This window comes from Mixophyes fleayi, chromosome 10, assembly GCF_038048845.1.
Source record: "Mixophyes fleayi isolate aMixFle1 chromosome 10, aMixFle1.hap1, whole genome shotgun sequence".
In the NCBI taxonomy this organism is placed as follows: domain Eukaryota; kingdom Metazoa; phylum Chordata; class Amphibia; order Anura; family Limnodynastidae; genus Mixophyes; species Mixophyes fleayi.
The window spans coordinates 2,190,985-2,207,759 of NC_134411.1; the positions used below are offsets into that span (position 1 = coordinate 2,190,985).

The 16,775-nt window shown below is 42.5% G+C and overlaps 1 protein-coding gene across 5 annotated transcripts in view; it reads left to right on the forward strand.

Moving 5' to 3' along the window:
- The window catches only part of TUB (TUB bipartite transcription factor), a 117,120-nt gene that overhangs the window by 66,576 nt on the left and 33,769 nt on the right, over positions 1-16,775 (forward strand). The window contains exon 1 of one of the 5 annotated variants that reach the window (XM_075187610.1): positions 2,791-3,136. The exons of the other annotated variants lie outside the window; for them this stretch is intronic. Coding sequence (XP_075043711.1) covers positions 3,099-3,136 — 38 coding nt within the window. The 5' untranslated portion in view covers positions 2,791-3,098. Of the gene's footprint in view, positions 1-2,790; positions 3,137-16,775 lie in introns of those variants that run through there. 5 annotated transcript variants of the gene reach the window in all.

Genomic DNA, 16,775 nt, shown 5'->3' on the forward strand with positions numbered 1-16,775 from the left:
TTTTGTAGCTTGAACATGCTCAGCAGTCTGTCCTCTTCGTGACTGCTGGCATCAACAGGTTCTGGATTCTTAAGTCTGCTCTGTACATCTAACCTATACGCAGCAAGAGGCTCCCCCTCATTAGTATGAAATCTTCCTGGTTTCTTCCTGAAGCTGCTCATGTCTCCTTCAATGTAATAATTAACTAATAATTAAAGTAAAAGCTCAAAAATACATAGATATATTAGCTCTGTACTACAGTTAGGATGTGCTAAGGGCACTCAAATGAAAATTGTGGCATACCCCCTCAATGGTCCAATATTCTGGATGGCAAAGGGGCATTTACCGCCAGATTAGTGGCGTTACTTACTTTGTCTGGATGTGTGCACCCTGTCCCCAGCACTGTGAGCTCACAGAAGTGTTTTGCATCACAACCATCAGGAAGAGAATTCTTGTATTTGTCTGTAAAACGCGCCAGTTTCCATCACATAATGCACTGCTACAAACGCCCGATAAAGAGGCGACGAGAGCTGGGTGACATAACACGTCCTGGTAATAACTGTCCTAGTAATATCGGGACTGAGGTAGAATAGTCAAATACTTGAAGATAAAATGCATAAATGATATTTTTGCGCAGGGTTCGGTGTATTCCGTGGTTTGACGTCTTTGCATCTACCATAAGGAGGGTAAAAACAAACGTTCCGGTCTTGGGAGTATTTTATGAGATTTCATAATAAACAGCTGATAAAACGAAAGACAAATGTCCGCTTGTTATGGGGTTTAGTAACCTCAGTATCCATGGCAACCGGAAGCCGGGACCAGCGAATTTTATACAGGGAGATTATAATGAGGATCTCTTATTCATACGGCGTCACAAAGGGTCGGCAGTGCCGTACATTACATTTACAGTAGTGTATAATAGACAGACAGCAACATTCGGTGACACATTACATAATACACTACAAAACAAAAAAAACATAATAATACAAAGCCCAGACATCTACTATGTAACAGGTAATAATGTAAGTTATACAAGTTATTTATGGGACACTGAGAGTGATGGTAACGTGAAGTAGATCTGGGATCAGGAAAACAGAGGTAGAAGTACACAGGATGGTGGGTTAGTAGAAGGAGAGAGCTCCTAAGAGCTTACATTCTAAAAGGAAAATAGAACGATAATCTCGGTATCCCTGATAGGTCAGTGCCCAGTGTCTGTAATCTCAGTATCGCCGTACGCAAATCATATATATGAAATGTGACTTCACTTCACATCTTTGGGGATTAATAGAAGTAAATCTGTCACAACTGAGCAAAAGTAGATGGAGATGAAACTGATTATTTGCAGAAGATGTTACAATCTAGTGGTATAGTGTAATACTGCGCCAATGGAGCTTACAGTCTAGTTTTATAAAGGGAGTGTACCAGATTTAAGCACGTTATACACTACAGAACATATCTCCCGATGCGATATCTTTAACGATTACCAATGACTTAAAGTCCCGACCAGCAGCTGATTCACACTTACACGATTTACCTTCAGATCTTTGCTCTTCATCTGTTATAACCATCTGCTGAAAACATCGTAACCCTGTAAACTCTATGGAGATCCTGACTGTGAGTGTTACACACTGCAGAATGTGCCCGACATCGTTCCATCGTGAGAAGATTTTTAGTCCATTTATAAGATCAAATCAAACGATACGATATGCTTTGTGTACGATAAAACGCGATCGTGGGAGTGTACACACTAATGGTCGTTTATTGTGTGACTGGGACGTGACAAACCTCTAGTGTGTACCCAGCTTTATGCTACACAAGAGCTTACTTTTTACTGACATAACATGAGATTTAAATGCAAGCTCTTCAGACTAAAAACATTTCCTGTATTGCATTATATATATATATATATATACACACACACACACACAGTGCTTTATTTGTCATAGAACTCACCGGAACAGAGTTCTGGCACCTTTTTTATAGGTATTTTCCAAGTTTTAAAAGTAAGTTTTGAATATTTGATGTTTGGTCCATGTGGACTTGAAGCGCCCTGTCAAGCGTAGCAGGTTGGCGGCAAAATCATTAAAACGGTGCATGCGGCTGCTTGTGTGTCAAGTCCGATGCATGCGTACTGTGTCCGCACTGGATGTGATGGCGCTGCTTGGTTTGTGGTGCTGATCAGCTTGTGATTGGTCGTGTGGTCGCGCGCTGAGTGCTTACTGCGGGCGGCGATTGTCATGTTTCGTTACATAACTGACGTCTGTGGGTGTGCAGTGATTTAAGCACTGTGTATATATATATATATATATATATATATTATAGTTTCAAAACTGCCCCCTGTCCCTAATACAAAAGTGAGCATTGATGAATTTTTAGGTTATGCCTCAAACCAATCCGTGAACACGACAGTCTGACTGTTTAACTGGACATTAAATAATCCAGTGCAGTGAGGTTTTTATATATACCAGAAGTTGCATTATTAATATTAACTCCTGATTTATTTTCTGAAATACTGAGTGCAGATCTAGTAACCTTTACTACAGCTGCAAATGTGCATTTCAGTTTTTGCAAGAAATGAGCTCAAAACACTTGAATTCTCCAGCTTGTTACAATGTGCTGCCGCGGGACTACAAGTCCCAGCATGTCCCGGAACATGCAGCAGGAGAGCCACAGGTGCCCTGTGCAGCTGGTGCATAGTGATAGCTGTAATGAGCACCGTGAAGGGGGTTGGAGGGAGATTCCTCGCACTCAGCTGCTCCTGCTCAGGTTTTGCAGGCAGCCCACTGACAGGCAGATGACATCATTGGGGGCTGTCTGACTGCTGATGTGGAGTGGAAATGGTCATTATAGCAGCCCTGCACTGCTGATGCTGTGTTCATTCACAAGACAGGTCCCTGGTGTGGCCCCGGGGGGAGCATCATGCTGCTGACTAGCAGGGACCCTCCAGACACCATGCACTAGTCCCTGGCTGCTGGCAGGAGGATGAGAGCTCCCTGCTGTGTGCTGCACTGCATCCTGCTCCTCCTGCACTGTACCCCGGAGGATGCAGATGGACAGCTCATCTCATCTTGTGCTGGAGGTTCAGGCCTTTCCTACTGAGGACCCCAATACTGTGAGCGATGACTTCTAAGCACCAGTCTGACTGGATCCCTTACAGGTGAGCCCCCCCAGCAGCCCCCAGCACTGACCCTGTCACTCATCGCTCTCTTCCATTATTTCTGGCTGCTCATTGGTTTTATTGCATCAGATTAACCTTATCTGTGCCACTCAGCATGTCATGATTCTCCCCTGTGGGGGAGGGGGGGTTCTCTCTGGCAGTTAAAGGGTTAAATGACTTTGGCAGTTGAAGGGTTAACCCAGCTTTCTCCTGGTGGGAGGAGGAGGGGGGGGGGTCATTACCTGCCCCCTTGTTACAGATGACACATTGAAGCTGATTTATCTGATTATGTCAATGGCCATGACTGACTGACCCTGGGATCTGGAGATGAGTTGCCCCAGATGCTGGGTGACCTAGAAACCTGGGGGTAATATCCAGCAGGATGGAGGGGTCTTGTTCCATCTCTGAAGTTTGGAAGTGTTGTGGTCATTATCCTGTAACACTGCCCCTGGCTTCTGATGCCTTCAGCTCTTACAGCTCCTAACATGGTTTCCAAGACAATATCATATATATATATATATATATATATATATATATATATATATATATATATATATATATATATTATATATAGTTTATTTTATATATATTCCGTAGGTGTTGTGGAATCTTGTATGTAGGTAATCCCAGCTGCAGACTATACAACTATCACAAACACTTACAATCTATTAGCCCCTTTTTTATATATATATATATATATATATATATATATATATATATATATATATATATATCACACTGGGAGTAAAAACTAGACTAGAAAATTAGATTTTATGGGTCTGCTTGTAAAAAATATAAATATAAAACATCCTAAAGTTCAGCCAAATTAATATCTCTGCAACTTAAGAGCACAGGTCACCATTAAATAAATTTTCTTGGCGCTAGCTGTAGGAATTGTTTAGTGATCATATTGCTGTCGGCGCAGTCAGATGAGATGTTCAGCATCTCGCTGAGATAGTCGCTCAGCTGAAATGAACTTTAAATCTTTACTAAATCCAATAAAACAATGGTGGGTTAGTTGTATAAACAAAATGAAGCCTATTCATTTGGTTGTTTACATGTTTTGTAATTTTTATATATAAACATATATTTATATATCAAATAATTTCATTGAGAGACAACTTATCCTCACAAAGATCTTAACCCATTCATGTCTGGACACCTGTAAGGCTGGAGTTGCTTTAGCCTTGTTGTCTGTTCTATTAGGGGCAGTAATTGATCCATTGATTCATTGCTGATTGTGCTCCAATATTACTCACTTCTTTTAAATATACATGATGTAATTCTCCCTATATATGTTCTTATTCTCTGCATTCTGACAGCTGCACAGTACCACTTCTCTTATTATGTATGCATGATGTAACACTCCATATACTTCCGTAATCTGTAAATACTAAGAGCTGCATGTTACCAGCTCGTTTTATATATACAAGATCCAATGTTCCTTATCTGTTCTTATTTGGTACATACCGAAAGCTGCACAGTACCACTTATCACTTCTCTTGATAAACCTACAGGAAGTAATGCGCCATATATGTTCTTATACTCTACATACCAACAGCTGCATAGTACCACTTCTCTTGTTATGTATGCATGGCGTAATGCTCCATATACTGTATATGTTTTTATTCTCTGCATACCCACAGTTGCACAGTACCTCTCTCTCTCTGTCTCTGTGTCTCTTTCTCTTCTGGACATAGGCTCAGTACCACTTCTCTTGTTCTATTTGCAGTATATAATGCTCTAGTTATGTTCTTATACTATGCATATTGAAATATGCACAGTACCACTTCTCTTGGGAGCGTTACATACATTTCCAATTCTTCAGTTACATATTTTTTGTGTCCAGATATATTTTACTTAAATGTATCTTACATAACTGTATCTGCTGTTCTTAATATAACTCTGTTCTGCCCACTTTTCACGACGGTGGGGGTTGGTAGGTCACAGTTTTCACCATATTAGTTATTCTATATTTTGTGCCTTCTGCTCATAGAGTCCAGGTGTAGATTGTAAGCTCTTTGTCTATACTTTATTAAGCGGATTTTACAGATAACTGTATATAACATATGAGACTACATACCTGACTGTCTCACTGCGGTTGTACAGGGTTCCTGATCACCTGTCTTGTACTAAGGATGGCCGGATACACTCCACCTGTGTTATGTTAGTATATGACGTACAATCTACACATTTAGCCACATGTTGTCGTTGTCATCTGTGTAATGCTGAGGATGTGTTGTGTACAAGACACATTTGTTTTGTATTTATGTAGAGATTTTTTTGGCCAATCAGTGGCTCTAACTTGTTGAAGAACTACAAGTTCCAGCTGCAACTTGTAGTTACCCCCTATGAATAAAAAAACTGTACCATCATGTTGAGGGACACACCAGGAGAAAATTGGGGGGTCCAGAACTGCACTTGTCTTGTACCCCGTCTTATGACACATTAAACATTATAATTAAACTCACCGGAGCAACAACATTTAAGAGATTAGTTCTAATCACTTGTAGTTACCCAATATCTGGTGAGTGACAGGTTCCCTAGCTCTAAGGTACAGTGTGAATAACGAGGTGATATGACACCCCGAAATGTTGAATAAAACGTTACAGCATTATATGCAGATTACTGGCCTTGGAAGGCATGAAGCTTGTGTGACACTTTGTATACACAATGTGTGTCTTCCTTATTGCAGTAGAGATCAGCCTTACAATGCTCAGCCTGCTGGGGTGCAGGGAGCAGGATGTTCCTAACAATGTTACAAAACTGAAACATTGTTATCATGAAGACACAGCCAATCAGTTACTCAGCTGACAGGTCTCTTTGGGGGACAACTATTTACTAACAAAGGGTCACGTTTACAGTTAGGACCAAAGAAAGAAAAAAAAAAAAAAAAGGTGCAAATTTGCTCCTGGACAAAATCTGTTGCAATGCAAGAGGTGCAAACGCATTTATTTAGTTATTGCACACAGGGGAATACTGGCTGCTCCTGCATGTGACCCACAAACACAGGACACATTTATTTTTACATCTCAACACTAAATCTGTCTGAATGTTTAGAATGTGCCCCTCCCTGCTGTGCTACATAGGTTTTCCCATGGTGCAAATTAGCTCTTTTTTATTTTTGCTTTGCTCCACTGTAAATGTGGTAATGTGCAGCAATTAGCTCTCATCAGAGGCCTCGTTGTGATACACGTCCACTAATACTAGCTCCACTCATTTCTTAAACTGTTTTTCTGTGCGTGTACAAGTGTACAAGTGTATTTGTTACACGCATATTAATAATTGCCCTATTCGTTTAATACCTATGGGTCTGATTTATCACAGGGTGATAGGATGGTTTCTTTTTACATTTTGCCCAGTAAATCAACGGGCTGCCTCCTGAGATACCACTGCTAGCTCCAGCAAGACCGCGCACCGCTGGTAATATCGCCAGCGAAGGCTTCTTCCGTAGAAATACCGCGCCTGTACCCTTGCGGTACCTGTTGTGTTATCGCCATCTCAGAATGGCCACAACGATCAGGATCCTTAAAAAAAATCCTTTTCTCAGAATAAAGCATTTTTTTTTTTATTTTATTCAATAATATTTAAAAATATTTTTTTAAGTTCAAATCTATTTTTGTACAATTTCATTAGTGAAACAAAAGCCCAAATCTGAGCATTCAGCTCCACTGTGCATGAATGAGAAGACAAACAGGATCACTCGTGCGCACGACTGCGAAAACTGGCGAGGCGGTAAGTTAATCCTTACCGCCTCCGTCCCAGCTGATTGTCGCTCAGTGGCCCCCGCAGTAGTTTTTGTTTATTTTGCGACTGATTCTTGATCACAACCATAAGCGGCAATAATAAAAATCTTGTACTGATCGCTGATACAGGAACCAGCAGTAACTCCGGGACACTTACAATGTACAGTACGTCCGGGCGGGCGTGTATTATACAGGGTAGCGCATTTTAGGAAGTCGGAGACAAAATATATTTTATTATGTCTCTGTGGCTTATCCTTAATAATACACAAAGCCTCCAAATGTATATTTTGGCAGATACACAAAGGAGCTTGTCAGATGTACCTCTGATATAAATATCTCTTCATGTCCCTGAACCTTTCTCAGCCTCTCTCCCAGACAGGGACTACCAAAATACCTGGTGATAGTGCCTACTCCCTCTAATTAGTATACTGCAGCCCCCATCATTTGGGGAGGGGGGGGGGTGGGTACAAGCAGAAAAAGGCGGAAGGCTAAAAACAATTCTGGAATAGCGTGCGGGGTACATAGATGTTTTGTTAATCTTTCATTTCAAGGTGACTGGTGCACTGTAGGCTCCCTGTGTTTACACTCCTCTGATATGAGCCAAACACTTTGATTTTGAGCAAGATAGAAAAAAAATCCTATTGGACCCATAGGTATTAAATGAATGGGGCAATTATTAATATGCGTGTAGTAACAAATTTATTTAGTGATTAAACACACACAACATCCCACCCCCCAGTTTTTTTTTAAAAAGAAATGGGTGGAGCTAGTATTAATGGGTGTGTCTATCACAATGAAGCCTTTGAAGAAATCTAATTGCTGCACATTTCCTCTTTGTACTAAGAGTCACATTTACAGTTAGGAGCAAATAAAATAAAAGAGCAAGTCTGCACCTTGGGAGAAGCATGTTGCACAGCAGGGGGGGGGGGACAGATTCGGAGTTGGGATGTGTCCCGTGTTTGTGTGCTACATGCAGAAACAGCCAGTATTCCCTGCATGAGACGCGTCTGTTCCTGGTCCTCTAGGATGGAGGGGGCAGACACCGGGCAGGGACAGAACAGGTGTATGATTTGTGCTGTTATGGGATAAGGGTCGGGGTGGCAGTCAGCGCTCACGTGCCTGTCGCAGGTACGGAGCCATGTGACGCTGGGAGGGTGTCCTGTGTGACAGCAGGCTGCCGACTGTAACCATCACTATCTCCATGGCAGCAGAGTGTTTTCTGTCATTGGCTCCTGGTTGCTATATGTTACCGAAGCTCGTTGGCAGCTCGTTTGCGTCATATTGTTCTACCCTTCTCCTGTGTGGCTCTCTCGGGCTCCGAGTGCTATAGAGAGACACCGGGACTGAGGAGCTCTCCATTTAACCCTGGCAACACCTTGCTCCTGTGCATGAGTGCAGGGATTTTGTCCAGGGGATTAAATGTATCAAACTGTGGATTTTGCAAGTTGACGATAACAGCAATGTCTTAAAGGAAAGTTTTGTCTTTAAAGACATTAACATTTTAAATTTCCCCTGCAAAATCACCAAATATTGTCGACTTGCAAAATCCAGAGTTTAATACATTTACCCCAGAAGTCTTTATCTTATTGGGTATAATCATTGCGGTCCACACAGGGGTGCAAGTAAAGGGGTGCAGATAGGGACTCAGTTCCTGTAAGATATTGTGTGTATGAAGTGAGTTCCCTTAAGAACTCGCAGTTATTCAGGAAGCGAAGAGTCAGAATAAATCCAATAATGTGGGAGCTCTTAGAATATAATAATCTGTAAATCCTCAGTACAGACAGTAATTGTAGCCCCTTTCCGCAGGTGTATGTCATGGGGGTGCCGGCTGCCATCGGCACCTACCACTCGCTCAGGCAGACGTGGGCACTGTGGGTGATGGCGTAAGAAAGGGCTCATTCTACAGTCAGACTGACTTATGGACATTACAGCTGCATCAATACATCTCTCAGTAACGTCCGTCCTTTTACTGAACACCTGCAGCATATACTTAGTAGTTGCAATAAAATCCATCAATGTCCTTATATGTTGCACAAGAGCTGACACTCTACGCCTTGGGGATAATCACTGTCACTCTTGTGTTTTGTAGCATCTGTCCCGACCTCTCACAACACTTGGGTGTCCCTTGTCCTCTCTGGACAGGGTTATCACACAGGCTACAGGTCCCCGGGCTCTGTTACTGTGACCTCACACAAAACGCTACGGAATCTGCTGACGCTATATAAATACATGTTGATGATGAAGGGTTCACACAACAGTGTTAGGCTTAGTGCCTGAGGTTTGGCATGGCTCTGATAATCTCCTACTCGTAACTCCTTGTCTCTGTTATTAGTCCTCGGCTCAGTGTACCTCCAATCATCTACCAGACCACTTCAAGGCTCTACTGATGGGGCATACTCCCCAGAACTTAGTTAGATTAGGATGTTAAACTACTTGAACCTCTGTACTTCCATCTACATCTATTTTCCCAAAACCGGGATTGTCCCAAAACTCCCTACTCTCTGCCCCTCTCCTCTTTTCGCAGGAATCGCCCTATTTTAATCCTCCGATCCCGTCACCAACTATAGTGTCCACTTCCAACGGTGATACTATAAATCGCTTTAATTATCTGGCGTAACCCACTAAACAGAGCTCAGCCTACAGAGAGCTACATAAAGGTACATTATCCGCAGTTATGAGATTGGGGATGATACAAGTTTATCATTTGATACATTGATCTTCTGTCTGTGTTTCATCACTCTCTTTTTATAGCTCCTTTTTAAGTTCCAGCTGCCCCAACTCGTACATTAGCGTCTTGTCCCCTCAACATTCCATGTCTCTCATTGGCCGGCTCCTGCACGTGACATAGATGGTGCACAGAACCTGTAAACCAATCATCACGAAAGGGCGTGGTTATGTCATTTGCATAATCATAAACCTTGTGATGATGCAGATGTGTCATTGACTTTTAGCCACTTCTTCTTTTTTATACTCCGCTTCCACATGTCCCAAAGGACAAGTACAAAGGGTAGGTAAGAACTAGTAATTACTGAAGCATCTGTTCTTTACTAAATTTATCCAGCATCCAGTCTATGCCATCGCTTTCTTGAGAGTTGCCATTTTTAAAAACCATAGTAGACCTGAGCTTCTCTGTTTTACATAAGAGGCAGTGCTGGAGCTGGAGCTTTGCAGCCTCATAGGTAACAGAAGTAACAAAGATTTTTACATATTGGTGAATACATATGTGGGGGTATGAGCAATGACTTGAAGTGGAGTAACCAACAAGCATGTATGCACTTTCTATCCAGCATCTAAAAGCTGTGGGATGTTCCTATAGTCATAGAACAGGTAGGGTGGGGGGATTATTCCATCACACTACTATTTATTGCAGCTTCAGTGAACAGCAAAACTAAGCTCGAGCAGCGTAACATCATTAATTCTTATATGAAAATGTAATTGGGCTTCGATATTGTTTGAAACACGTAGAAATAACACCTGGCGCCTGGTTGTATCACAGTTTTTACAGATGAATGTCGCCAGTAACAGCCCCGCGGCATAATTCTGAGTAACTGCAGCCGCGTGCTCTGTATATTTCACGTGTAGTTCTGATTACCTGACATGGCCGCTCTATGTGTGGGTGTCATTGATCATATAGGGGGTGGTGAGCGTATAAAGATGATCAGGGTCAGGGTCTGTGTATTGATCAGTAGTGCCGGAGTCTGGGAGAGTCCCCTATAACATATTATACAGCTGAAGTTGCCGTGCAGCCCCCCCCTTCCCCCCCTCCCCTCCAGGCCCATTTTCCAGGTCTGACAGATGTTGCTGCAGACGTTATAATATCCCTGTGTGAGCTACGAGTGGTTTATTCTCTGACACACAATAGAACGATTGAGGATTGGGAAAGTCGTGAGAGGCGCAGCCAGGGTATAATTACACGCTATTCTTGTACACTGATTTCCTTCGATCATCTCCTTCAAAAATAGTCACTCACAGTGGTTGGTTCATGGGAGGAGGAAACAGTGGTAAAGAGGGGGGGGGGGGGGGGGTGTATATACGGTAATATATATATATCCAGACAATGTGATCAGACCCTGTAGACATATTTGGGGAAATTCGGTGGGAAACTTAAAAAGCTTTAGAGGGCCACATGGGGCTTTTCAGCCACCAATAAGTCGGATCACTCCACTCAGGAGGCAGCCATCTTGTGGCCTGAACCAATATTCAAGATGGCGGAGGGACCAGTTTAGCAAAGTAACAATTATCGTGGAGAGAAGAGTGACTATCGTGGCGATGAAAATGTTTTATGATTTTATCGTCGGGATTCTCAGCTGCCGCGGTGGAAATGATCTAATGAAGGTTACTTAACGATCTGAAGTCCCCAAACCTTTTAAAATGCAAAGATAAGCTGTTCTATATAACAATAATGGTACATCAGGTAAGTAATGTAATATTCTATCCTGAGATGACGGTAACAGAACTTGGGGCATATTTAAGAAAAAACGGTATTGCACTATCGTGCACTTACCGTGCAATTTGGTCCAGAAAGTGTCCAACGCAAATTTATTAAAGTCCCATCGCACTGATGACTGATGAAAATGACTGCTTTTCACTTCAGACTTTTTTTGCGAGCAGTCACCATACAACAGAATGGTGACTGCTCCTGGCCGCAATCTAACAAGTACCGAAAAAAATTTTTTTTCGGGAACTTGTCATGTTAATGTACCAGCTGAAGCTGGCGTACATCATCGGAATTGAAGAAATCTAATGCTGTCAGCTCTGCTCCGGAGAGCAGAGCTGGACAGCGCATGTGTGGAGGGATCACATGATCCCTCCTGGTCACTCAGCGCGCTCTCTCTGCAACTATCATTGCAGAGACAGAGAGGGGATCTGTGTGCGCATGTCCAGTTCTTGGAACTGGACATGCGCAATTGAAGAGTGAAGAGAAGACCCGGAGACAGCGCTTCCGAAGAGGGGGGTAAGTATGATTTTTTTTATCACTGAAACAGCAGTTTTTCGGAACTGCTGTTTCTGTGCAGGGCTGTACATAAATGTGAGAAATAGTTCAATCCTTATCATTGCGATAAGGATTGAAAACTACTTTTCACTTTTATGTGAATATTGATAAATGTGCCCCCTTGTCTGTTAACATTCCTGCAGAGCCGTAACTTAGAATTCTAGCGCCTGGGGCGAGAAATACAAATGCAGTCCCCCTAGCCCTCAATTTTAACCAAATTAACCTTAAATATTCCTAAATTGCGCCTCCTTCAGCGTTACGCCCTGGGCGTTCGCCCCTGTCGCCCAGTCCTAGTTACAGCCCTGCATTTCTGATTCATCCCCCAAAGTTCAGCTGTTGATGTTGGAGCCTCGGCTGGAAGATTGGACACCAATGAAAATAGTTTGCCTTGCACACATTTGTAGGTATATCAAGTTTACTCAAAGACCACTGACCCTAAAAATTGTACTTTTCCCATATGAACCGTGAAACTCAAATACCCAGGTCTGAATTTACACTTCAGCACTGTTATAAAGTATCGCCTCCAAAATTCGTCACAGCCAGCCGAAGCTCGTTCCTTACCTTTAGAACGGCGTCTGAATCCACCAGTATACACAGTGCTTTTCTGCACAGCAAGTCCGTAAACATGTCAGTCACTCTCTATCTGCTCGGTTATAGAAGCTGCAGAGGAGTGAAAGAGAGCAGGCTGCTCTTTAGTAAATAACCACAAATTTAGAGAGACTCAGTTACAGAGGATTGTGTCCCACACACGTTGTATGGACTTGGCCGATTTCTGACTGCATCCATGACTGTCCTTGGGGTGTAATCAGTGACATACGGGTCACTAATTACTGACAAACTACTGATATAGTAGTACTGAGCGGTGACATTAGTGCACATTTTGCAGTAAGTGAGGCCAATTGGTATAAAAAACAAACAAACTAAAATAAAACACAGTAAAGTACAAATATGTCAGAGTTGGGAATCTTTCCCTACATACAGTATACTCGGTGCCGAGGAGAGATCCATGAAATGAACTTTAATGCAGCCGGTAACAGTGACAAGTGTGATCCACAAGCGGCTCTTTGTTCTGTATATTCCAGCTGGGAGGAAGCGACACTTAGCGAGGGACGATCCTGGCTGAATAGCCGCCATTTATTGCCTCTTGGGACTTTATTGCCTGAAACGCCGCTGGTTAATGGCTCATTTAATGTCATAAGTCCGAGCAGCCTGCTAAATGGAACAAGTCGTATTATATAACGCAATCAGCGCAGACACAGATAAACATCTCTTTTCCCCGGCCAGACCTCTCGCTACTAAATGATTTAAAGGGACGAGAGAGATGGGTCTCGTATTAATGGTGGAGAAAAATATTTTTCCTTACAAAAAAGGAAAAGGCGCAAAAAGTAAATATAATGTTAATAACAGATACCTGGGTATATTGAGGAATACTCCTTTTTTTTTGTTATGTAACTTTTTATTTTAAATCGAATTTAAAACTAATCCTTCCCGCTTCTCTGAAACAAACCTAAAAATAAGCTCCTCCCCTATGTCAGCGACACTGCTGACGCAAACAGATTTTGTAGAACTCTGATTCTTGATTCCGCTACAGGTCGTGTTCTGGGATCTTTCTCTTGGAAACTTTCCAATAGTCCTAGTTTGAGCTGGATAGTCACAAATTTTGTTTCTTGGGGGGATGGGCATTATGTATAATAAGGGGAGTGGGATAATTATTGATTAGAATTGTCCTCTTTCTTTTTTTTTATTTAATAAAACAATAGACCATTAAATTATAATTTGCATATTTTGTGTAGGGTCGGAGGAAAAACATTCAGACTATAAGGGGGGTATTCAATTGTTAGCCTTAACGAAAAAAAACGAGCGCTCAAAAAATATTACCGTTTATACGGTAATATTGCGCGCGAAAAGCGTTAATACGGTAGTTTACTCGCGGAATTTCAGCTAGCCAATCTGGGAGCGGCGAGCTGAAATTCCGCGAGTAATTACCGTATTAACGCTAAGATTTTTGGAGTGCTCATTTTTTCCCGTTAACGCTAACAATTGAATACCCTCCTAAGGCTGTTACCCAGGAGCTGACACTTGTCCCAACTTACTGGGTGTATTTCACAAGATATATGATACAAATATGTAGCTTCTTTGAACACTCCGTATCGACAGCGCAGGATTCAGCAGTGCTGACCACAACGCGTGCTGATGTGATAATTGGCCACAGTTCCTGTTTTACTTGTCTGAGTGCAGGAACTGTTACCAATAGATCTGTGCACGATTATGCAATTTAGCATAGGCAACACTGTGCTTTAACCAGGGGGTGCAATGGCTAAGCGACCAGGAGATGAGGGAGGCCTGGGAAAGTCGTCTGGGCCGCCTCCTCTGAGGCCCCCTGCTGCAGAATTGCGCAGGTTAAGTAGCGCATCTGCGAGATGCGCCCGTGCGCTGTTAGTCCTCTCACTGTCTGGTGCGTCTGCTCATAGAGCGTTGTTGTCTTATTCCCAGCTAATCCCCCGGTGGGATTTGTTGCACTTTACAATAATTGTCCCTATATAGATGTGTTTATGAATTGTGCCTAATGGATTGAATTAAGAGGTAGATATTGACTTGTTAAATACTCCTCCCAGATGCGTAATATTGTTTGCGTTAAGCTGTACTCCGTCAGTTAGTAGTCTCCGTTTTATTTCCATATTGATTTGCTGTCAGACAGCCGGGTAATCGCATTGTCTTTGTGTATTTATAGGGGAGATGCTGGAACGTCAATAATAGCTCTCATCTAGAGGACGTATAGTCACAGCTCTCTGTCCCTGAATGGTTCACTGTCTCCAGTACCAGATTAATTCACTGTCATGTAGCACCCCTGATGCCTTGCCGCACTCTACCTTCATAATAAGGGACCCAAAGAAGATGAATAGCGATATTTTCCATATTGCAGAGATGATCCGCCATCGTTGCCTGATTCTTACAGTGAATTTATCACACAGCTCCATTAAATGCTTCGCTCAGCACAGGGCAAATGTTACGTCATAAAACATTTATAGGAATTTTGCGTCAGTCAGGGAATGCCCGCGAAAAACACAGAAAATATTTTTTTAAGCATGGGCAGGTTGAGTTGGGGATCCGGGCTTGGCATCCCGGACATTTTTGTTGGTGGATGAGTTTACATAGCGCCACTAATTCCGCAGCGCTGTATTGAGAACTCGCTCACATCAGTCCCTGCCCCATTGGAGCTTACAATCTAAATCCCCTAACATACACACACACACAGACAGAGACTAGGGTCAATTTGATAGTAACCAATTAACCTACTAGTATGTTTTTGGCGTGTGGGAGGAAACTCACGCAAACATGGGGAGATCATACAAACTCCACACAGATAAGGCCATGGTCGGGAATCGAACTCATGACCCCAGTGCTGTGAGGCAGGAGTGCTAACCACTGAGCCACTGTTCTACTGACATTTGACTACTAATTATACATGTGATAATTACATAGAAACAATTTTTGTACATACACTTACTTTTACATATATTGGTGGGGTTTTCTAAAGACAAAAAGCACCTTTTGTACTTATCTGAGATTACTGGTAATTGATCCTCGTCAATTAATTCAGCCCAGGTAGCCACAATCGTAAATTAAGTGGGAAGTCCGAGAGCAGCGTATTGTATTGGGTGGGTAATCTTGGAGGGTCTGACAATGTTCCACAATGAGTTCTTGTGTATTTTTTTTTTATTTTTTTTATTTTATGAATCTGGTCCTGAGTCTCCAAGTATTTTGCAACAAAAACACCCACGTGTTCATTGCTGTATATACAAAGCCCCCCCCCCCCTCCCCCTACCCCCCCACTGCGTGGAAACGTTTGACTTATTTTTGCGGAGCATCTAGTCACATTTTACTGTAATGGACAAGACGTATTCTGCTCTTCAGTTCCCTTCGTTCTTACAGTGTCTGACATAAGCCGTACATAATTAAATGGATGAAGCCTCTTCAAGAAGTGAGCTTGTAAATTGCTTCATATAATTAGGAGATTAATGCTACGGAAAGTTCTTAGACTTTGAAACAGAATAAATAAATGATAAAGTTTGTGCTGGTAACGATGTAACGCAATCCACAGTCATGTGACCGGTGGTCAGGTTCCCAGGAGCCGCCCGTTATCTCTGCGCGGATATTGTATATTCATGAAGTCTGTAGTAGGACCTCCCTCTGCGCTAGTGCTCAGCTTGTTGCTCCTTATTTGCATACTGCAGCCTGAGGCAACTGGGATCCAGACAAGGACAATCTAGAAAGGGAGAGCTAGAATCTGATTGGTTGCTGTGGGTAACGCCTTCACATTTGCTTTTTGGAAGGTTTAATAAATGTACCCCTTACTCTGTACAGTTGGGGCAATTGGCTTAAAGTGTTTATAGATCGGCGTAGGTTTAGTATTTGCAGATTAGAAGCCTTGGAGCCACCTATCGGTGCAGCAATTGGTCATTATAGTTTATACCAACATTTAAAACTCCTAAATTGGGGCACGATCACATGTCTCCCGAAGGAGCGTGTCTACCTGCCCCCTAGGCGCAGCGGAAGTCACCATTTTTGTAAGTCAAACCAGTCTTCCTAAGAATTCGTATTAATTATTCACTTTGTGCCTCATTCAGCGATGTCACCAGTTATTAGTGAATTCTCATAAGTATTGGTTCGTCCCATAAAATGGCGGCTTCCGCTGTGTGCAGGGTGCACCCCAAAAATACATGTTTTAGATAGAAAATAGAACATTCTTCTATGAACCATTGAATTAGAAATTAATCCCCAGAACATAAACTTCTTTGCACATCTTTGGTGTGGAACGATCCTGCGACATTTTCTATCCCCTAATCCGCCCTTGGAACAGATGTTGACATTCTGCCATCACGGGCGCGTGTACATTGAC